The 22,699-nt window shown below is 44.6% G+C and overlaps 1 protein-coding gene across 1 annotated transcript in view; it reads right to left on the bottom strand.

The window, feature by feature from the left end:
- The window catches only part of LOC147733200 (mucin-5AC-like), a 224,208-nt gene that overhangs the window by 71,704 nt on the left and 129,805 nt on the right, over positions 1–22,699 (bottom strand). The window contains exons 23-26 of the mRNA XM_086956009.1: positions 19,376–19,520; positions 14,698–14,741; positions 14,317–14,487; positions 9,687–13,879 (exon numbers count right to left, since the gene is read on the bottom strand). Coding sequence (XP_086812135.1) covers positions 9,687–13,879; positions 14,317–14,487; positions 14,698–14,741; positions 19,376–19,520 — 4,553 coding nt within the window. The remainder of the gene's footprint in view (positions 1–9,686; positions 13,880–14,316; positions 14,488–14,697; positions 14,742–19,375; positions 19,521–22,699) is intronic.

Genomic DNA, 22,699 nt, shown 5'->3' with positions numbered 1-22,699 from the left:
TTCCCATGGCTGTAATTGTATGCACATGCATAGTTATTGTTTCCGGTATTAGCAGCCCTCGTTCAACGTTATAGAATATCTATCTAAACTGTTGAAACGATTGCCTGCCCCCGCCCCCTCCCCCCAGTGCCCGGTCTGCACACTTTCCTGTCTGTGCACAAGTGCAAGTCTCTGTACTATCAAGGTATCTCTCGTTCGGCAACTCCTTTGTTTGGTCCTAGCTGTTGGGCCATGAGCTCGTTGCATTCTGGGACTTGTAGTGTCTTTTCGCGTTGTACTGTAAGACTTCAATTCCAGCTTGACCTGTGTGGCTGCGATCTGTGAGGGGTCTTGTAGGTGGCTAAACTACTAGCTAAATACAAAGAGGCCCCAGCTCTGTACTGCGGGGGCTGCAAGGTTCTGTGTATTTCTGGCTCCGTGTGGCTGTGTGTGTGTGGCTCTCTGTGTGGCACTGTGTGTGTGGCTCTGTGTGTGTGTGTGTGTGGCTCTGTGTGGCTCTGTATGTGTGGCTCTCTGTGTGGCTCTGTGTGTGTGTGTGTGTGCGGCTCTGTGTGGCTGTGTGTGTGGCTCTGTGTGGCTGTGTGTGTGTGGCTCTCTGTGTGGCTCTGTGTGTGTGTATGTGTGTGTCTCTGTGTGTGTGTGGCTCTCTGTATGTGTGGGTGCAACTGCAATAGGTCTCGCATTTGTGAGAGATTAAGCTATTGGCATTGTAAATGACAATGCCATTTATTTATCTGTTTTCAAAACCAACACATAAATAAAAATGTTGTCATTCACAATGCCAATGGCTCTAACTTTTGCAAAGGTGAGACCGTTGCATTGTAAATGCTTGTTGTACCTTATGATGTAGGTGGTTTAAGTGAATGTTATGCCTCGTGAGGCAGGCGTGTGCCTTGTGAGGCAGGCGTTTCATGCATTGTGGTGGGGGCTGCCCCCTTCAGACTTGGCACACTGGGCTGCCCGGGTCCCTGCTGAGACTCCTACTGGCGGCTGGGCATACTGCTGGGGGCCTGTTTGAGTATGAACGTGCTGAACCAGCATTTCTGCCTGCTGCTTCGATCATCAGTTGTGAAGGCATCTAGTGGGCTTAGCAAGGTGCTGGAGAGGCATCATTCAAGGTAGTTTCAGACTGGGCCAGGTGCAAAGCAGCAACTTGCAGGGCTCGAGTCGGGGTACCACATGGGTGGACGGCGGCCCCCCACTTATTTTAACAGGAGCTCAGTAACTGGAGCAAATGGAACCACACATTCACTCTTTGGCCTCTCATGGGCGAGATCGGAGGCTCATTCAGCACGCTGCTCATGCGCTGTCTTCTCTGATGCAATCGTATATAAGGGGTGAGCGAGGGGAGGCAATGAGTCCGATGGTGCAAGCCACCTTTCGTGACGTCACTTCCTATTGTGACGTCAGCGTCCTCCCACTTCTTTTTAGGTCTTGGCTAGGCAGCACAAGCGCTGTCTCCGAGACTTTAAGTATTCTGTAAATCTAGTCAAACTCCACCTACTCCACCTCTTCACTTTTAATTGGATTCCGATTGAATTCGTTTATTTTGACATGCTAATGCGCTTTGTAGATCAGCCTCTATTCTTTAGGAACGCCCATGCAGTACCGCCTAACTATAGTAAACATGCTGCAATAGGAATGAAGAGTTTGCCTTGGAACTCTTTTGTGGGTGTTTTCCTGTGGACACTGGTGCACGTTTTAAAAGGTGTATTATTCCTGGAGCTGTTTTTGTTGTCTTGTTGCCGCAGCTTTATACAGTATATTTTTAGGTTAACCCTGTTTTCAACGAATCGCTGTTAGAGCCATTGAATGAGAGGTTGCCAGATTTATTCCGTTGTCTTTATTTAACCTAGCTTCTCATTTTTTGCTTCGGAAAATAGCTATTAACTAAACCTGTGTAGAAGACGGTAGGGAAGTGCGTGATGTTAATGAAGTTGAACTGCTTTCAGCCCCTGTCGATCGTGTGCCTGCCTCTTGCTCTGGAGTCTGTCTTTTTACAAGAGCTGCAACCGAGTAGCTAATTTTAGTTTTTTAGGGCTCGCCTGCTGATGCGCTTCTGCGCATCGCTGGCGAAGCTCTATTACGGCTTATCCAGTGTTGATCCACCACTGGCGATTCCAGTGGCGATTTCTTCAAGTGCATGTGCTTTTTAGGTCATTGCGCAAGCGCAAGCCCTAAAAAGCGCGTGCACAATGCCACCAGCCCCCTGCCTGCCTGCCTCGCATTACCAGATCAAAGGCAGCCCAGCCCCCCTCCCACAAGCTTCTCAGCGTGTGCTCTGCCTCAGGCCTGCATTTCTCCTCCCCTCGGGCAAACAGATAGCCGCAATAACACCCTCCCTGCTCAGCTTTTTTTTCTCAATTTCTCCCCGTCTACACTTCCCATTAGGAGCCCTTCCTCCCCCAGATAATCTATCTCCATAAGAGATAAACAGCTCTTCCACCATCTCAAACCCGTATTAGTGCTCCTCACTATGCATGTTTTTACTTAGAAAATCAGCACAATGCAGCAGTGTGACATCAAGCCAGGTTCATCGACATCACTGCAAAAGTAAAGTTTTTATTCCCCATTTCCTCTTCAAGAAAGTGACTGCGCATCAGCCTCTACGGATCAGAAAGCGGAGCCCCTCCACTGACCGGGCTGCGAGTCAAAAGGCCATGTTTCACAAATTATGGTTTTGTGGTCTTATTCTGGAGTAGCCCTGTTGGCAAGAGAGGAAAGAGCAAGGCTCTGACAGTCAGTCCTCCTCTGCTTCATAGTATGCCGTGCCACTATAGTAAGTTGAACAAGGGATATTATTTGACAGAAAGAGGCAACCTGCATCTATTCACGGAAATACATTGAGCAGTCTACATTTTTATTTTTTAAAGCTACATACAATGCACCATAACTATTCTAGGTCTACAAATGGAAATACATAACAAGCAATATTTTTATTTATTTTTTAAGAGGTGCATACTTAAAAAAATGATTACAAAAATTAAACATCAACTAGTAATTAAAAAACCTAGCAATTAAGATATGCCACGTCAAATAATAACTTTTGTCGCCAATTAATTATCAGTGTCTGGAATGGATATGGTCACACCCTCACTCACCCTCAACCCCTCACCCTCACTCAACCCCTCACCCACACCCTCACTCACCCTCAACACCTCACCCTCAACCCCTCCCTCACGCTCACCCACCCTCACCCTCACTCACCCTCAACACCTCACCCTCACTCACCCTCAACCCCTCACCCTCACTCACCCTCAACCCCTCACCCTCACCCTCACCCTCACTCACCCTCAACCCCTCACCCTCACTCACCCTCAACTCCTCACCCTCAACACCTCACTCACCCTCACCCTCACGCTCACCCACCCTCACCCTCAACACCTCACCCTCACTCACCCTCAACCCCTCACCCACCCTCAACCCCTCACCCTCAACCCCTCACTCACCCTCACTCATCCTCTATCACCCTCAACCCCTCACCCTCAACCTCTCACCCTCACTCACCCTCAACCCCTCACCCTCACTCACCCTCAACCCCTCACCCTCACTCACCCTCACCCTCACTCACCCTCAACCCCTCACCCTCAATCTCTCACCCTCAATCCCTCACCCTCAGTCACCCTCACCCTCACTCACCCTCAACCCCCTCACCCTCACTCACCCTCAACCCCCTCACCCTCACTCACCCTCAACCCCCTCACCCTCAACCCCCTCACCCTCACTCACCCTCAACCCCCTCACCCTCACTCACCCTCACTCGCCCTCACTCACCCTCAGTCACCCTCACTCACCCTCAACACCTCACCCTCACTCACCCTCAATGCCTCACCCTCACTCACCCTCAACACCTCACCCTCAACCCCTCACTCACCCTCACTCTAACTCACCCTCACTCACCCTCAACACCTCACCCTCACTCACCCTCACCCACCCTCAACCCCTCACCCTAACTCACCCTCACTCACCCTCAACCCCTCACCCTCACTCACCCTCAACCCCTCACCCTCACTCATCCTCACCCTCACTCACCCTCACCCTCACTCACCCTCACTCACCCTCACTCACCCTCAACCTCACTCACCCTCAACTTCACTCACCCTCACCCACCCTCAACCCCTCATCCTCACTCACCCTCACCCTCACTCACCCTCAACCCCTCACTCACCCTCAACCCCTCACCCTCACTCACCCTCAACCCCTCATCCTCACCCTCACTCACCCTCACTCACATTCACCCTCACCCTCACTCACCCTCACTCACCCTCACTCACCCTCAATCACCCTCACTCACCCTCACTCACCCTCACTCACCCTCACTCACCCTCACTCACCCTCACTCACCCTCAACCCCTCACCCTCAACCCCTCACCCTCACTCACCCTCACTCACCCTCACTCACCCTCACTCACCCTCACTCACCCTCACTCACCCTCACTCACCCTCACTCACCCTCACTCACCCTCACTCACCCTCACTCACCCTCAACACCTCACCCTCAACACCTCACCCTCACTCACCCACCCTCACTCACCCTCACTCACCCTCACTCACCCTCACTCACCCTCACTCACCCTCACTCACCCTCACTCACCCTCACTCACCCTCACTCACCCTCACTCACTCACCCTCACTCACCCTCACTCACCCTCACTCACCCTCACTCACCCTCAACACCTCACCCTCACTCACCCTCACTCACCCTCAACACCTCACCCTCACTCACCCTCACTCACCCTCACAACACATATTGTGTTACAATAGGTGTCACATTTGCAAAAGATAAAACTATTGGCATTGTAAATAACAAAGCTATTAATTCGCTATTTTCAAAACCAGCACATAAATAAAAAATGTGTCCTTTACAATACCAATAGCTCAAACTTTCCTAATGCAAGACCTATTGCATTGCTGTGCTTCTCTCCCCTGCTGCACTCTCCTGCTCTCTAGAGATGTGGCCTAACGACAAGAGCTGCCATCTAAGTCACGTAAATACAAAATATGTTGCATTCCAAATGCTATAGGTGTCACATTCGCAAAAGTTATAACTATTGGCATTGTAAATGACACAGCCATCAATTTAGCAATTTTAAAAACCAACAAATAAATAACATATGTCATTTACAATACCAATAACTCCAACTTTTCTAATGCGAGACCTATTGCATTTCCAATGCTTGTGTTTTTTTTTGGTTTGTATGCTATTCAGTCCCTGCCGAGCGTGTGCCTCTCAGGAGAGACATACACACATTTTTGAGTTGATGCTTGACGTATGGATGAGATTTAGTTTTAGAAAATGAAAACAAACTATTTTTTTTACGGTTGTGAAAGAATAAACAAACTGTAAAAACCTTTGTAGAAGACTAAGGGGCACCCATCCACATAGGTTTGATGTGCATGGACGCCGCGCTTTGTTTCAGCACAGCGCACCTTTTAATGTTAAAAAAATAAACACCACTACTTCTAAGCCGAGGCTCGGCGGAACACATAGAAGACGAATTTAAATCGTCACTTAGTAGGCGGGCCTTGCTCCAAAGACTGACCTGTATGGGAGAAAGTGCAGGGTGGGTAACAATATAGTACAAACTATCATCAAGGATTCATTCCCACCCGGACACATTGTCATGTGGTCCTGCCAGCAAGATATCACCAGACTGCTGCAAGAGGGCAGTCCCACTTCTTTCATGGTCACAAAACGGAGTCGGCACACAAACCGCTCTCCCCACAAACTGCACGTACTGACCACATGTGTGCAGTGCTCAGGCAGCTCATAAAATAACAAAATCGACACTACAAGTTCCTCTAGCGACATTCCCTCCTTCTAGTTCCTTGGAGGAGTGAGGAGCCTCACAGTAAGTTCAAATGGAAATTATAAACATTTTGAAAACCAGGGAAGGGCACAAGCTTGTCTGGATACTCAGGGGCACTAAGAACACGGAGAGCTGTCAGATCGGCTGGTGGTGCCAGCGGCATTACGGAGACTTGGAGACATGTTGGTATTGCCATCATTTATAGAAATAAGAAATTTGGACATAGCGTAGCACCTTTTGCTGATAAATTAAACGAGGAGATAGTTGCTAAAGTCCAAGAGGTGAAAGATTCAGCAATGTATGCCCTTGAACAGGCAATTGCAGACAAGAACTAAGAACAGTAGCGGGTTGAAGGGCGCCATTTCCTTTTTGATGCTAACAGAAAAAACGGTGTCATGCTACTCAAAGCGAATTATCGGAAATGACTACTCACAGTTTAGCATGAAGTGAAGAAGCGCTTCGACTATCAAGTCAACCTGCAGCATTTGAAGTTTCACCGGGAGCAAGACCACATATTGAAATGGGTAGAGTAGATTGGGGCATATTATCAAGGGGGTTTATCTCCGCTTCTTTGGCTTTAAAAGCCAAGAAAGCGGAGATAAAATTATCTCCCTATTACCTAGCTGTCGCTAACACCAGTTAGGGACAGCTAGTAGGAAATAGCGACCATCTTGGGCCCCACTTTGCATTTCAGTGATATTTATCACTAATGACATGCAAAGTGGGCGTGCCAAGATGTTAGCGACTGAAAACAGTCGCTAACATCGCTATCTCATATTACCAACTTTTGGAGATATTCGCGCTAAGCGTGAATATCTCCAAAAGCTAACACCTGGCCTGAGCAGTTCTTAGCCATGTTATCCAATGGGAGGTGGATAACATAGCTAGAAGTATTAGCTTGATAATGCATGAATATCGCTGACTTTTCAGCGATATTCATGCATTGCGGCGATTTTTATCGCATTTGCGTTAAACCTTAATAATACCAAGGTTTATTTGCGGTAAAAATCGCCGCAGCTCAGCGGTAAATTTTTGTCTCTAACCAAGTAATAGCGATAATTATCGCTATTGCTTGGTAATTCTACAACTAACAATTCCAGTGCAAACCAAATAAATCCACTCCACACGACATATACCCACTACACTTCAAACCAAAACACATTGACATTTACAATGCCAATAGCTCTAATTGTTACGAATGCGAGACCTATTGCATTGCAAATGCTTGTTTTAGGACTTGTGCCCTGGCAACAAGCATGCTGTGAAAGTCCCAAGGTGTGCTTACAGCTTCAGTGAGGCTTGTGGCCTGCAGGCTTAGAACATACGGCGATATGGCATGGATATACAGAAGGGCGCCTGGCCAGCACCGAAACAAAGAAATATAAAACGCTCATTGCATCAGCAAAATGTTCTCATGTGGCGAAAAGCGCCCGCCTAGCTTAAGAATAACTTGACCAGATTCAATTACGAATGACTCCAGGACTTTAAAAGCTCCATGCGGCTAGGTTTTAATATAAATATAAAATGAGGTCTGGCAAGCAGAGAACCCTTGTCCTAATCCCCTCTGAGGTGAAGAAAACCAACAAAGGTATCAAAATAAATATAACCAGTGTCAAATGAGCAGAGTTTGCAGCCCCCTCTTGGAGCGATGTCGGTTCGCTCCAGGACCCTGCCCAACACAAACCTCTAACCAGTCCTGTGGCTGCTCTCATGCTGTTTTCAGCATGAGAGAAGCATCAGGATTAGATGGAACATGCTAACTAAGTGCTTCTTTTGCAAACTGTGGACTTGTGTCTTCAATCCCGCGGCTGTTAAGCATCTTCTGGATTGGTGCTGCAGAAGGGACAACTTGTTGTGTCATTCCTGCTGCTGCCAATCAGCAGTAATCACCTCTGCCCCACCTTCATACTCTCCCATAGCAATCACATCCATGAAATGAGATTGAGAGCATTTTAATAATGTTAATGAATGTATTCCTCATTTGGGGCAGAGGAGAGTCGAGCAGGCAGAGCGATTTTCATCCGCCCTAATGAAGGAACGGCTGCTACACCAAGCTTCATAGGTGTAGGGTGACCACTGTGTCCTTGAGAATAAATATATCAATACTTTGTAGTAGATTTGAGATCAAAAAGGGACTAAATCTTGTTTACATAAGTTGGTCACTCTCAAAGGTTTCAGTAACAAAAGGCTGACCTTGCTATTTCTACCTGTTTCTACGGGTCTGCCTAATCTATAGTACACATGTTCTAAAGGGCAGTATAGAACTGTGCTTTCATGTCCCCCTCGTCCGTTGCTGTTTGAATTTTCAGTATGCTGAACTCCATAGCTCCTGGAGAGTCTCCAGAGAGTCATTGTACCATGCTTACAAACTGTACCCATTGCTTTGTGTATAAATATATGACTGTGTAGACTGGCAAAAAGGACATAATTGAATCAACAATGTAGACTAGAACAGAATGTGTATCTGCTGCATTTTCATTATTGTAAATTCTGCAAGCCTTAAATAAAGGGCACTTAGCCCTTTTCCATGCTTGACAGGACACTGTTTTCAATGGCCATGGCATGAGACTTAGTTAGGATGAAATGAATAATTTTGCAAGATAAGTTGCAGGAAGCAAGAGGACAGCCCCTCCTATGCCTGACAACTCTTTGTTGATTGCAAAAGCAAGGTTCTTAACTTTTCGGGAAGGTAGTGGGAATTGATCTGAGCCAAAGGGTAGATGCACAGAAGGCAGAGTCCTACCAATTGACCAGGACCTTCATTTTATCCCCATTCAACTTTAGAAAAACTGGAGGCCATCCAGCTTTGGACATCTGTTAGGCATTCTTGCATGCAAAAAATGGAATGTGTGGAATAAATAGTCACAAATAAGGAGGAGTTAAATATCTTCAGCACAGGGAATTTGTAACTCTCAAAGTGTTAGAATGTATGTATATTGAAAGAAACAGGGGGCTAGTGGATCCCTCATCAACACCACACAATACTGACACCACAGAAGAAAGGAAATAGGGACAGGGTAGCTACCACCTGATTCTGCTTAACCCAGAAGGCCCTAATTCTCTTATCAGGCAAGGTCCAAACTTCTCACCACAGCAAGTCAGCCTACCAAATTAAAATGGTTTATTGTGTCAAAAGTAGTGAGAGGTCACCCAAAAGAAGTCAATTTCCTCTCATCCTTAGTCATACGAAGGTCCTTAGGACACCGAGTAATACTGAGTCAGGTCCATGATGGCAAATCAAGCTCCCAGTGACTAATCAAGAGCGCCTTTGAACACTTATGAAGCATAATTGCGTTAGCTGTTTTTAGATTGCCATTGACAATGATAGGAGGGGTGAAGGGCAGCATGCTCCTTCCAGAAAACACTATTTGCAGGGTAAGAGGAAAGCAGGACAGATGGAGGGAAAGGGCTGTATGATGAGTTCAGAGGAGGGGTCAATTCTGAGGCAAATAAAAATGCACATTGGGGTAATCCTGTTCTGTATTTTCTACTGGGCAAGTGGTCACCTGTAGATATAGAATTAAAAATGTGCCCAATCCCAGGAAAAGGCAAAGGAATCCCCTGCTTCTGAGGCTTTCCACTTGGCATTTTCTGGTGTTCTTGGCATTCATCTGTGTTCAAAGGTCAGTTTTGGCAACTTCATTTTTCTAATACTACCTTTTCTGAGATATTGTGTGACAGCATTGAATCTCTCTCTAGTATTCTCCAAAGGTGATTGGTAAAGACGTCTTTTTTACTGCAGATCTTCTTGTCCCTCAGGAGTGAAAATGTTGATTTAATTTTGCTATGGCATTTTACTCACTCAAAACTTCTGTAATATACATATTATTCTTCAAGGTCTACAGTACTAATCCAAAAAAAGTAAGTTCAACTTACCTCTGTTGGAGATTTCTTTGATACTGCAGTTATGCTGGTTCTACCAGTGGTTGTTGTCGTTGACCTAGTTGTTGATGATGATGTCAGGCCAGTGCTAGTTTTTGGTGTTGTTGTGCTTATTTTAGGAGTTGTTCTGGTGCTTGTTGCAGTAGTTGTTGAGGTTGAGGTAATCCGAGTGCTGGTTTTTGGTGTTGTTGTGCTCGTTTTAGGAGTTGTTCTGGTGCTTGTTGCCTTAGTTGTTGATGATGATGTCAAGAGAGTGCTAGGTGTTGGCGTTGTTGTGCTCGTTGTAGGAGTTGTTCTGGTGCTTGTTGCCTTAGTTGTTGATGATGATGTCAAGAGAGTGCTAGGTTTTGGCGTTGTTGTGCTCGTTGTAGGAGTTGTTCTGGTGCTTGTTGCCTTAGTTGTTGATGATGATGTCAAGCGAGTGCTAGTTTTTGGTGTTGTTGTGCTGGTTTTACATCCTTGCACAAGCTTACAGCACAAAATCTCAACCTCATAATTGTAACATAGTCCTGTTTCTTGATCCTTGTTGTAGCACATTAGACCTAAAGTTTCACTGCACACTAGTGATTGACCAAGTTCATTTATTGGTACTGTGGGGAAGCTTTGAGCTCTACAATTAACTTCCTTGGGAGCTTCACATACATCATATCCTTTAGCCCTTATATTTGCGAATGATTCAAAGTCTCCACTTGTAGGACCTGGTTCAGGGTAGCTGACATCATACCAAGGAGACCACTCACAAACCTCATAGACACAGCCAGAAGTTGTGGGGAATTTGGTTGTGGTTGATGGTGTTGTGAAGACAGGAGTTGTGCTCGTTTTAGGAGATGTTCTGGTGCTTGTTGCCTTAGTTGTTGATGATGATGTCAAGAGAGTGCTAGTTTTAAGCGTTGTTGTGGTCGTTGTAGGAGTTGTTGTGGTGCTTATTGTAGTAGTTGTTGATGACGATGTCAAGCGAGTGCTAGTTTTTGGTGTTGTTGTAGTAGTTTTACATCCTTGCACAAGCTTGCAGCACAAAATCTCAACCTCATAATTGTAACATAATCCTGTTTCTTGATCCTTGTTGTAGCACATTAGACCTAACGTTTCACTGCAGACTAGCGATTGACCAAGTTCACTTATTGGTACTGTGGGGAAGCTTTGAGCTCTACACTTAACTTCCTTGGGGGCATCACATACATCATATCCATTAGCCTTTAAATTTTCAAATGATTCAAAGTCTCCATTTGTAGGACCTGGCTGTGGGTAGCTGACATCATACCACGGAGACCACTCGCACACCTCATAGACACAGCCAGTAGTTGTGGGGTATTTGGTTGTGGTTGATGGTGTTGTGAAGGCAGAAGTTGTGCTCGTTTTAGGAGTTGTTCTGGTGCTTGTTGCCTTAGTTGTTGATGATGATGTCAAGCGAGTGCTAGTTTTTGGTGTTGTTGTGCTAGTTTTACATCCTTGCACAAGCTTGCAGCACAAAATCTCAACCTCATAATTGTAACATAGTCCTGTTTCTTGATCCTTGTTGTAGCACATTAGACCTAAAGTTTCACTGCACACTAGTGATTGACCAAGTTCATTTATTGGTACTGTGGGGAAGCTTTGAGCTCTACAATTAACTTCCTTGGGAGCTTCACATACATCATATCCTTTAGCCCTTATATTTGCGAATGATTCAAAGTCTCCACTTGTAGGACCTGGTTCAGGGTAGCTGATATCATACCAAGGAGACCACTCACAAACCTCATAGACACAGCCAGAAGTTGTGGGGAATTTGGTTGTGGTTGATGGTGTTGTGAAGACAGGAGTTGTGCTCGTTTTAGGAGATGTTCTGGTGCTTGTTGCCTTAGTTGTTGATGATGATGTCAAGAGAGTGCTAGTTTTAAGCGTTGTTGTGGTCGTTGTAGGAGTTGTTGTGGTGCTTATTGTCGTAGTTGTTGATGACGATGTCAAGCGAGTGCTAGTTTTTGGTGTTGTTGTAGTAGTTTTACATCCTTGCACAAGCTTGCAGCACAAAATCTCAACCTCATAATTGTAACATAATCCTGTTTCTTGATCCTTGTTGTAGCACATTAGACCTAACGTTTCACTGCAGACTAGCGATTGACCAAGTTCACTTATTGGTACTGTGGGGAAGCTTTGAGCTCTACACTTAACTTCCTTGGGGGCATCACATACATCATATCCATTAGCCTTTAAATTTTCAAATGATTCAAAGTCTCCATTTGTAGGACCTGGCTGTGGGTAGCTGACATCATACCACGGAGACCACTCGCACACCTCATAGACACAGCCAGTAGTTGTGGGGTATTTGGTTGTGGTTGATGGTGTTGTGAAGGCAGAAGTTGTGCTCGTTTTAGGAGTCGTTCTGGTGCTTGTTGCCTTAGTTGTTGATGATGATGTCAAGCGAGTGCTAGTTTTTGGTGTTGTTGTGCTAGTTTTACATCCTTGCACAAGCTTGCAGCACAAAATCTCAACCTCATAATTGTAACATAGTCCTGTTTCTTGATCCTTGTTGTAGCACATTAGACCTAAAGTTTCACTGCACACTAGTGATTGACCAAGTTCATTTATTGGTACTGTGGGGAAGCTTTGAGCTCTACAATTAACTTCCTTGGGAGCTTCACATACATCATATCCTTTAGCCCTTATATTTGCGAATGATTCAAAGTCTCCACTTGTAGGACCTGGTTCAGGGTAGCTGACATCATACCAAGGAGACCACTCACAAACCTCATAGACACAGCCAGAAGTTGTGGGGAATTTGGTTGTGGTTGATGGTGTTGTGAAGACAGGAGTAGTGCTCGTTTTAGGAGATGTTCTGGTGCTTGTTGCCTTAGTTGTTGATGATGATGTCAAGAGAGTGCTAGTTTTTAGCGTTGTTGTGGTCGTTGTAGGAGTTGTTGTGGTGCTTATTGTCGTAGTTGTTGATGACGATGTCAAGCGAGTGCTAGTTTTTGGCGTTGTTGTAGTAGTTTTACATCCTTGCACAAGCTTGCAGCACAAAATCTCAACCTCATAATTGTAACATAATCCTGTTTCTTGATCCTTGTTGTAGCACATTAGACCTAAAGTTTCACTGCACACTAGTGATTGACCAAGTTCATTTATTGATACTGTGGGGAAGCTTTGAGCTCTACACTTAACTTCCTTGGGAGCTTCACATACATCATATCCTTTAGCCCTTATATTTGCGAATGATTCAAAGTCTCCACTTGTAGGACCTGGTTCCGGGTAGCTGACATCATACCAAGGAGACCACTCACAAACCTCATAGACACAGCCAGAAGTTGTGGGGAATTTGGTTGTGGTTGATGGTGTTGTGAAGACAGGAGTTGTGCTCATTTTAGGAGATGTTCTGGTGCTTGTTGCCTTAGTTGTTGATGATGATGTCAAGAGAGTGCTAGTTTTTAGCGTTGTTGTGGTCGTTGTAGGAGTTGTTGTGGTGCTTATTGTCGTCGTTGTTGATGACGATGTCAAGCGAGTGCTAGTTTTTGGCGTTGTTGTAGTAGTTGTACATCCTTGCACAAGCTTGCAGCACAAAATCTCAACCTCATAATTGTAGCATAATCCTGATCCTTGGTCCTTGTTGTAGCACATTAGACCTAAAGTTTCACTGCACACTAGTGATTGACCAAGTTCATTGATTGGTACTGTGGGGAAGCTTTGAGCTCTACACTGAACTTCCTTGGGAGCTTCACATACATCATATCCTTTAGCCCTTATATTTGCGAATGATTCAAAGTCTCCACTTGTAGGACCTGGTTCAGGGTAGCTGACGTCATACCAAGGAGACCATTCGCAGACTTCATGGACACAGCCTTGGGATGTGGAGTGTGTTGGTGTGGTGGAAAATGATGTTAGTTTAGTGGTTGTGCTTATTGTGCTTGTACATCCTTGCACACTCTTACAGCACAAAACTTCAATCTCATAATTATAACATAGTCCCGAAGATTGGTCCTTGTTGTAGCACATGAGGCCTATGGTTTCACTACATACTAATGTTTGACTCAGTTGGTTTAAAGGAACATTCGGGAAGCTCTGGGCTCTGCATCTTACTTGTTTGGGAGCATCACAAATAGCATAGCCTTTAGCCTTTATATTTGCAAACGATTCAAAGTCTCCACCTGTAGGACCTGGTTGCGGGTAGCTGACATCATACCAGGGAGACCACTCACATACATCATAGACACATCCTGTAGGTGATAAAAGAGGAAATTATTATTAGTTACAAAACAATATGACATTCTGTAGTAAATTAAATGTGTCTTTGATAGCTGCAAGAGAGCGCTGAAAAAGCCATACACAAACAAAAGAGTAGGTGGGCCTATAATAGTTCATGGGAGGAAACAACACACCCAAAGGAGGGACAAATAGCAATGTTTCACCAATGAGAATCAAACATTGGCATAGCCAATAGGTCTTGCCTTTGGGACTTTATAAGTGTTAAGTTATCCAGCACAATATCCTTGGTGCAACAACATTAACTGTTGCATGGCTAAACACTTATAAGGTCCCAAAGGCGAGTCCTATTGGCTACGCCAATGCTTGTTCTCTGTTGTCTGTGTGGCTTAACACCTCTGCACAGAAGGCACACCGCTGCCTCTAGGATGAAAGAGATGGATACGGTTACCTGTTTGTGTGCTTGCTGTGGTCATTGCTGTTGTCAGGCACAAGTAGGCCACGGCCACTATGTTGCCGTCGGCTCCGCAGGTCATGTTTATGCACTTGCCATCCAAGCCTGTTGTAGTGTAGATCACTTCGTTGTATTTATACACCTTTCCGTTGTATACACAAAAGCAGGCTGCAAAGAGCAAAGGCAACAATCAGGATGCTTACTGCCAGCAGACAGCATTTAGAATCATGAAATGCCCATTACTGTAACGGATTCCAACTTATTCTTTCATTTAAGGTCACACCATGAACTCAATAATAACAGGTCACTTGGAAAGAGGGAAGAGGGGTCAGTGCCTACGATGGCACGGATAGAACACTTACACATTTGACCACCTACCTCGAATATCATATGCACACTTTATTCCATTCACTGTACAGTTGCTGAAAGAAAACAAACACAAGCGTTAATCTACCATTCCTTGTAAATCCCAGTATCAAGAAACTCAGAGTTTGCCTTTCGTAAAACAAATACAGAAAAGAAGCTGTCCTGTGGCCAGAACATCCAGTCAGATGGCCCCATTCTGAAGAGACTCGTCGTGCTCAATCTTGACATCATAAACTGTACACTTACTGCACTTTTTCCTAGGTGAGGATACCATCACCTGAGAATAATGGATGAAGGGAAAAAAAGAATTTTAGCAGTGAAAAGGTTAACACAAGCGGCGCCCAGGAGAGGTAGGAAACTAACAGAAGGCTTGTTCTGGCATGACTGTACTGAAAAGGGTTAGTAGCTTTGAAAAGCCTTTGGCTGGCAGTTCTTATTAAATATGGGCCTGATTTTTCCCAAAAGATGCAGTGCGCCCAGTATCGACAAGGAGTGCTTGTGGAAAGGTGCGGTTTCCCCCACCCCACAGAGACGATTTAAGGCATGGGCAAAGTGGGCTATGTCCCATGGCCACAGCCTTTCAGCGGGCCCCCTGATAGAGCCAGCTCTGTTCTGCATAGATTCTTGCCCCGATGGCCTTGAATAATTTTAAACAGATGATTTTAAATACCATTTTTCTTAAATGTGTTTTTAATGTGTGTGATTTGTGAGAATACATTGCTGACATTTTGCAGTAAAATGTGTTTATGTTTCATGCAGCATCCATCACAAATGCTTATTTTAGATCAAAAAATATATGAGAAATGGGAGGGGGTCACATAGATTCTTTGCACTAATATTAGTTAGCCACTGCTGTATTACAATATTGCAAACACTTCACCATTATTTAATATTATAGGTAAACACATTTAGAATGTACACCATTGTGTCTGAGCTCTGTCAGTGACCTGGCCAAAGAAATGGATGAAATTGGATCATAATTTCAAAGCTGTTTTGAACAAGGGCCCCCAAAATACGATTGGCCCAGGGCCCCCAAAATTCTTAAGATGTCCCTGCTACCACAGCATGTCTTCATATCGAGGCAATGGGATGGTATGGGGCTATGAGGTCCAAGGGCTGTGCCACACACACTCACTGGAGGCCCTGGGCTGTAGCTCAGAGCCCCTTTACTGCAGCTGCAGGTGGTGCAGTGCAAGGGCAGACAAATGTCAATGCTTTGTTGGCCCAGACCTCTGACATGTCTGGCACAACAACTTCAATACCCTTATTAAAGGACAATGCATTCTCAAAACGGACCTCAATCTGGATCTTGGTCTCTTGCTGTCCAACAAAGACTAAATGTTTTTACCACATATTTGTATATTTCTGTCCATTGGTCTGTGTATCAGCAAACATGTCACCTTGATACCACTTTAGCCTTTGAAATGCTTTGACATACAGATACGGTTAGTATGTCTGCAAAGGACACTGAAGTTCCACGAGAGGGAATAAGTAGGAAAGTCCTGTGGCAGCGGCAGTATAGTTGATGGAGATCAAAATATGGATCTTGGGAAGTGGTGGTAGTTACTACAGTGGGAAGAACAGGGACGGATTGGACATAGCGGGCACCGGGCAATCCCTCGGTGTGCCGCACGGGGTTGGGGGGGGGGGGGCAGTTTTGGGCCCCTGGGGGTCGATTTTGTTACAGGGTCGTTTTTACAGCATAGCTGCAAAATCGGCCCTGTACCAAAATTGGCCGAAAACCGGCCCGGCAAAGAGCTCGGTGGCACATCCAACCCCCCCTAGTGGGGAGGGGATGGGGGGCAGCCGAGCACTTTGCCACGGCCGGTTGTGGTTCCCAGTCCGGCCCTGGGGAAGAAGCGAGTATGTCTCGGGTGAAGGCGATTGGAGTTAAGGTACGGTGACAAATGGAGGTCCCATTTCTTTGATACCCAAATGCCATCTTCTACAAACATTCTTTGAAATAAAATGTATGGTAAAATCTATTTACTTGTAATGAGGAAGGCTGAACTAAGGACAATGCAGAGTGATGTTCACCAAGGGGCATATCAGCATGCATTTACCTATTTTATTTGGTGTAGTGTGTCGATTGTATCAACAGGAAGTTGATCGCTGTTGTATGGTGTGAGCCCAAAGTTGCAGGCATCTGAGTCATTGCTCTTTCAGGCCATGAACATATTGTCAAGGAGTGAATTTAATTAAGAAAGAACTTCCCTAAGAGCAAGTGGAGAACCTTTCAAGTAGTCTTCTTTCACTGGTGCTAGTTCATGTTGATGATTTCTTTCACAATATGGCTCCTCTTTGTGGCAGTGCCCAAACTTCCCCTTCACTCAATGATATCTTCAAGCAAAATCCCATGGTATAGAGAGTGCCGTAATCTGCAGACTGTTCTTGATTTTTCAGTAACAGGCATAAGGTAATTGAAAAAAGCATTAGTGCTATTTGCCAGTGCAGTTTTCTTCCTCTCTTGAGTCTTAAACCTGCCTGGCATGATAGAGTGCAAAAAGAACAATTGATGGACCGAATGCTGAACAATGTCAAACATTCACCTAAGTACAGAGATCTGAGCCTAACCGCATCCTTTTTTTGCTCCCCATGGGAACAGTCCAGCCTGAACTGCCAGGCTTGGTTCTCCCTCGACTGAAACAGGCATCCTAGGATGGGTTTCAGGGTGTTTACTCTTCATCAGCCTCATCATCAGCCTGGCTAGCTTGACTCCAGTAGCATGAAGAGCACAGGACCCAGGTCTGTGCATATCAGTTATGGAGTAGGTTATCCACAACCCCCTGAATATGTCTGATCAATTAGTTTTGAAGGTTGAGCTACACAAAAGTGTGCGAGCCACAAGCTAACTGCTCTTTCTGCCCTTTGGAAATCGTATTCGATTTAAGTTAACCAGCGTGTGATAACTGATATAAAGTAGTCAAATTTCATTTTGGTTTATTATAATTTTTGCTTACACAAGCTGGTCAGATTTATAGATATCATGCGCCATGCTGGGCAGCACCCATACCAAGAAACTATGTTAGACTATGGTGAGCAGAATGTTCTCATACACTAATCGGATGTGTTAAAAAAAAATTTTTGTTTGAGGAGTTTTATAAGCGCTTACTAGACCCGGAGGTATCAGAGAGCACCAGTTACGTTATATACTCACACATTCATTTTTGTTAGGCACGGGTAGATTACGTGATTTGCCCGGAACCACAGAATGTTGAGCGTCCCCGCTCTGACTCTAACCCGGTTCTCCAGCTCCGAGGTCAACCGCCCTAGCCGTTTTGCCACATTCTCTCCCGAGCATTTGCTCCAATCTGTATGGGTCACCCTGCATTCTGACAAATGGCAATTAGGCTACCACCACCAATATGGTGAACAAATACAAATGTGTGGGCCTGATTATAAATTGGACTTCGCGGATGTGATGATTATTACAACTAACAAAAATACATCACTTTACTGTTTGAAATATATTGAATGTGAAAATGATTGCATATCAGATTTAGGTGCTTACCGCAGGAGGTCCGATACTTAGGGTCAAATGTACAAAAATGCAACTGTGCATTTCCTAAATAGCGACTCCATTGGAATCGCTTTTTAGGAAATGCTAAATGATATGTATGAAATTAACGATTTCCTTAAAGCGATTCCTAAGGAGTAGGACTCGCTATTTGGAAATCGCAAATAGTAAATCTTATGCCATTCAAACCAATGGACTGGCTTTGCATTTTTAAAATAGTGATTTCCTATTAGGAAATCGGTATTTTGGAAATGTAAAACCAATTATGGCTGTGGGCATAAGGCTCCCCGTAATGCGCCCCAAAAATAGTGGTGCACAATTAGAGCACACATATGCCCTAGGGGCATATGTGTGCTCTATTACACTTTAAAAAAAGCATCTTTGGGAGACTTTTTTAAATTGCACATGGTTACCATCAACTTTGAGTAAATGGTAATTTTATTTCCTAAATGCTCATTTTGCATTTAGAGAATGCTTTGTACATATGCTAAGAAATCATGAATAGGAAATCCCTATTTGCAATTTCCTATTCAGAGAATCGCAAATTGTGATTTCATCTGGGTAGAAATTGCATTTTGCAACTCCTGAAAGGCCTTTGTACATAGGAAAAAGCTGTATTGCATTTCTTTACAGGCAAAAATTGTGATTCGGCTGGTAAGAAATGCAAAAGGCCTTTGTAAATCTGGCCTTAAATGCATTTTTTCAATTTGCACATAGTTACCATCGAGTTTAAGTTAATGGTAATTTCAATTCCGAAATGCCCAATTCGCATTTAGGAAATGCTTTGTACATGTGCTTTGGGAATTGCAAATAGGTAATCCTTATTTGCGATTCCCAAAATCGTATTTCGAATTTGCGATTTCCACCAAGTAGAAATTGCAAATTGAGAACGTGACTTGGCCTTTTCACATAGGAAAAGGCCATTTAGCATTTCTTAATGGGCTGAAATAGCGATTCAACCCATTAAGAAATGCTAAATGGCTTCGTTCATCTGGCCCTTCGTGTCCATTGAAAAATGCAGTCCTAAATTGATCCACAGTCTACCATGATCAAAAGCTATACTTTTTATGGGGTGCAGGGCATCTTTAGAGGCTCATTCAAATGACTTGATTCCATGACTTGATTCCACTTATCAGGTACATGACAACAGACTTTATGGGCTTAGGTACCTACCAGGCCTGACAGCTTTCACAGAGATCCACCTTTTCGCCAAGCTCGTAGCGGTTCCCTTCGTCGTCGTAACAGCCACATATTTCCACACACTGCTTTTTATCTTCATCGTAATATGGTTTTTCTTCTGGGCACTTAGGATAGCATCCTAGAAAAGGGGGTTGAAGCCATTTTAAGCTTTGAGACATACTTCATGCTGTAAACTGTTACGGCAATTGAGAAAAGGAACTTGTGAAAAACTAAGTTTTTCTAATTTTCTTATTCTCCATTGAGTACAGTTTTCGTAATGTGAATATTTGCATCTATTCCCTGTCCTTTTTACTGCCATGGCTTGTAAGGTAATGCAGAATCTTGAGCGTTCAGCGTCTGACGATGGACAGTTAGATGAGTGGAGAGTGGATAGCTGAGCAAGTTAGATTCTGCTCATGGTGGGATGGCCTCCCCTCGTACCTGCAAACAGTGTCCTGTATAAACCGCACCCTTTTTCCATGCCTTAACATCTTTTGTTCTTTTGAACCCCTTGGCATGTCCTCACATGTCCTGACCCCTGATTCACCAAAAAGCCCTGAGGCTGCACTGATAACAAAGGTGCAATGATATTCTGTATTTATTGATAGACTTCTGTCTGTGTTTTAAGGTAAAAGGGCCTGGAAAATGACAGATTTATCCCTGGTGAAAGGAGCCAGTGTTCTCTGTATTTCTCTACCTTAGGTGTGGGATTTGTGATAGACTGATGGATATAACTGAGCGAATTGATATCATTGTCTCATGTTTGAGATGTTGGCATCTCCTGCAAATAGATAAGGCTGAGCTGTAGGAGAAGCCAGAGAAGTGATGCTTGGACCACTTTGCATTTTGTTTAGAACTCAAGGATGAGTTCCATAGTACTTGTCATTTACAATGGCAATAGCTCAAACTCACGTAAATGCGAGACCTATTGCATTTCAAATGCTTGTCCTTTTATGCACCCTGGATTTGGAACAACAACCCTGCATCATTTAGGAATGCTGCAATGCTGCTCCAGTTTAGGAAAGAGTTGAATCCTTACCTTATTAAAGAACACTACACTACATCACAATGTATTAACCGCCCACAGCACACTTAATCCTCCTATCGCTCATTGGCTTTCTCCTTGTCTTTGACCCAGTACAGCATTCCTCTTACTTTTGGCTAGGCTTGCATCATAGAAATAGCATATACATACATACAGACATATAGATTACCTGGGAGAAATAATGAGTTTTATGTAGGAACTTAAGATGTCTAAGATGAACAAGAGACATTCACTCAGCTCTGAGTTGAGACAGTGAGCCTCATCATGAAATTACAGCAGATATACTGAGTGCCTTTTCATGTAGCTGGAGCTTGCTTTCTTTTGTTTGCAAGGCTACAATGTAAGTTTAGGCTTTTCTAGTGATAGGGGACCTAGGCCCAGGTAGAAATCATGGTTTCAGGATTATGGGGTCTGAGAACATGTTGACTGAACAGTGTTGATTTACTTTGTGGTTTTGGGAGCCTCGTGACTGATTATGGCTTTGGAACAGCGATCCTTCGACCTGGGCCTAATTGTAGAGATTTTGTGTGTATGGAGTCTAGAGACTACATAATAAACATTATGGGGCCGATTAGGATGGAGGATTTTCCGCCTCCTCCGGGCCGGCGGAAGCCACCTCCGGCCCGGAGGAGGCGGAAAATCCTCTGCGGACTCACCAAAGACCCACCGCCGCATTACGATGGCTGGTGGGTCTTGGTTTCTGTCCGCTGCTTTTCCGCCGCGGTCGGATTACAACCGCGGCGGAAAAGCTCTCATTTGGCTGGCAGTGTCTATCAGACACCGCCAGCCAAATTAGGAAGCATTAGTAAACATGCTTTTCCGCGGCGGTTTTTCCGCCGTGGAAAAGCATGTGTACTTTTGATTTTGGGGGCCCGTTGCGGGCCCCCCAGGGTGTTGGCGGGTGGGGGGTGCACATGGGGGGTACCTATGGTACCCCCCAGCATTTACATGCACAATGCGGCAGGCACCGCGCGGTGCCTGCCGCTTTGTGCATGTAAATGTAAAACATGCACTTTTAACATTGCGGCGGGTGCTGCTTGAAGCAGCACCCGCCGCAATGTTAAATATCCAGGATGTGACCGCCAGGGTGGCGGTCACATCCTAATCGCACATGAGGGAACGCCGCAGCCCCTGCGGACGTTCCCTCATACTCTGGGGTCGCGGACGGACTCAAGTCCGTCCGCGATCCTAATCGACCCTTAAGTGTTGGCTCTATATGCTGACAAACATTTATTTTTGATTTTATTTCAGATGCCTGTGCTTTATTTTACTCTGCAAGGGAGAAGGAGTACTAATGTGTATGCATAAACTTTTCCTCTGCTTTTCTCAGTCTTGGGAGGTCATGTGGAATGATGGACCTATGACAAGGGGAGAACTTACAGTTGCATGGGTGGAGAGAGGATGGAAGCCCAGAGTAGATGTTGCCCTGTTGTGATACTCTCTGCTGGTTCAAGGGGCATAACACCCTTGGTTAATTTATTCCACTAACATCCTTAAGGATCTGTCCTTTCTGAGCATGCAAATTTAGGAAGAAGTGTTATGAGCCAGCTGTACAATTGCCATTTGCAACTATTGATACACAATTTTTACACTGACTGGCTGGCAAATGGGACTGTAGTTATAATGCAACTCTTCCCCCGTGAATGGTTACAAATGTAAGGATGGAGTTGTGAAAGGGACAGCATTTAAACATAGGAATCATTTTTAGGGGTCAGTAACTAATTATTGATTCGAAAACACAATTGCAGTCACAGACCATAGATAAATATCTTTTACGAGTCAGAAAGAATTTTATGACTTGTAAAAGGGCTTTTGTACATTGTAAAAAGCCTTTCTGAAGTCGCACATTTGTTTGCAAATCGCAGGGTTTGTACCCTCAAAGGGCCTTGTAGATTTGGCCTTCGTATGTATGCCTGTGGGTATTAGAGGGAGGTGACAATGCAGTGAACTTTTGTTCTTGCTTCATTCAGCAGGAGTGCAGTGAAATATAGGTCAGGAAAACAGGAAGTCCTATATGAAAGAATTAAGGATGATATTAAGACACCTCCATTACTTAAAAAGTGCAGATTCCTCCCCAATTTGGGTGTTCTGTGAAAGCTGAGACGACAGTTCTATTTTCAGGTTAATATCATCACTTGCTTTGAAGAGTGGTGAATAAGAATTCAGTTTTGGGCGGTAATTGGTCTAGTGGCTAGCTGTCGAATTAGGAACCCCAGGACCTGGGATCTAACTTAGCCCCAGCTCTTAACTAAAATGTTGAATCCTGGCCAGCT

The sequence above is a fragment of the Lissotriton vulgaris genome, chromosome 2_1, assembly GCF_964263255.1.
Source record: "Lissotriton vulgaris chromosome 2_1, aLisVul1.2, whole genome shotgun sequence".
Lineage (NCBI taxonomy): Eukaryota > Metazoa > Chordata > Amphibia > Caudata > Salamandridae > Lissotriton > Lissotriton vulgaris.
The sequence above is the reverse complement of the archived record's forward strand: the minus strand, read 5'-3'. Positions and strand labels throughout refer to the sequence as shown.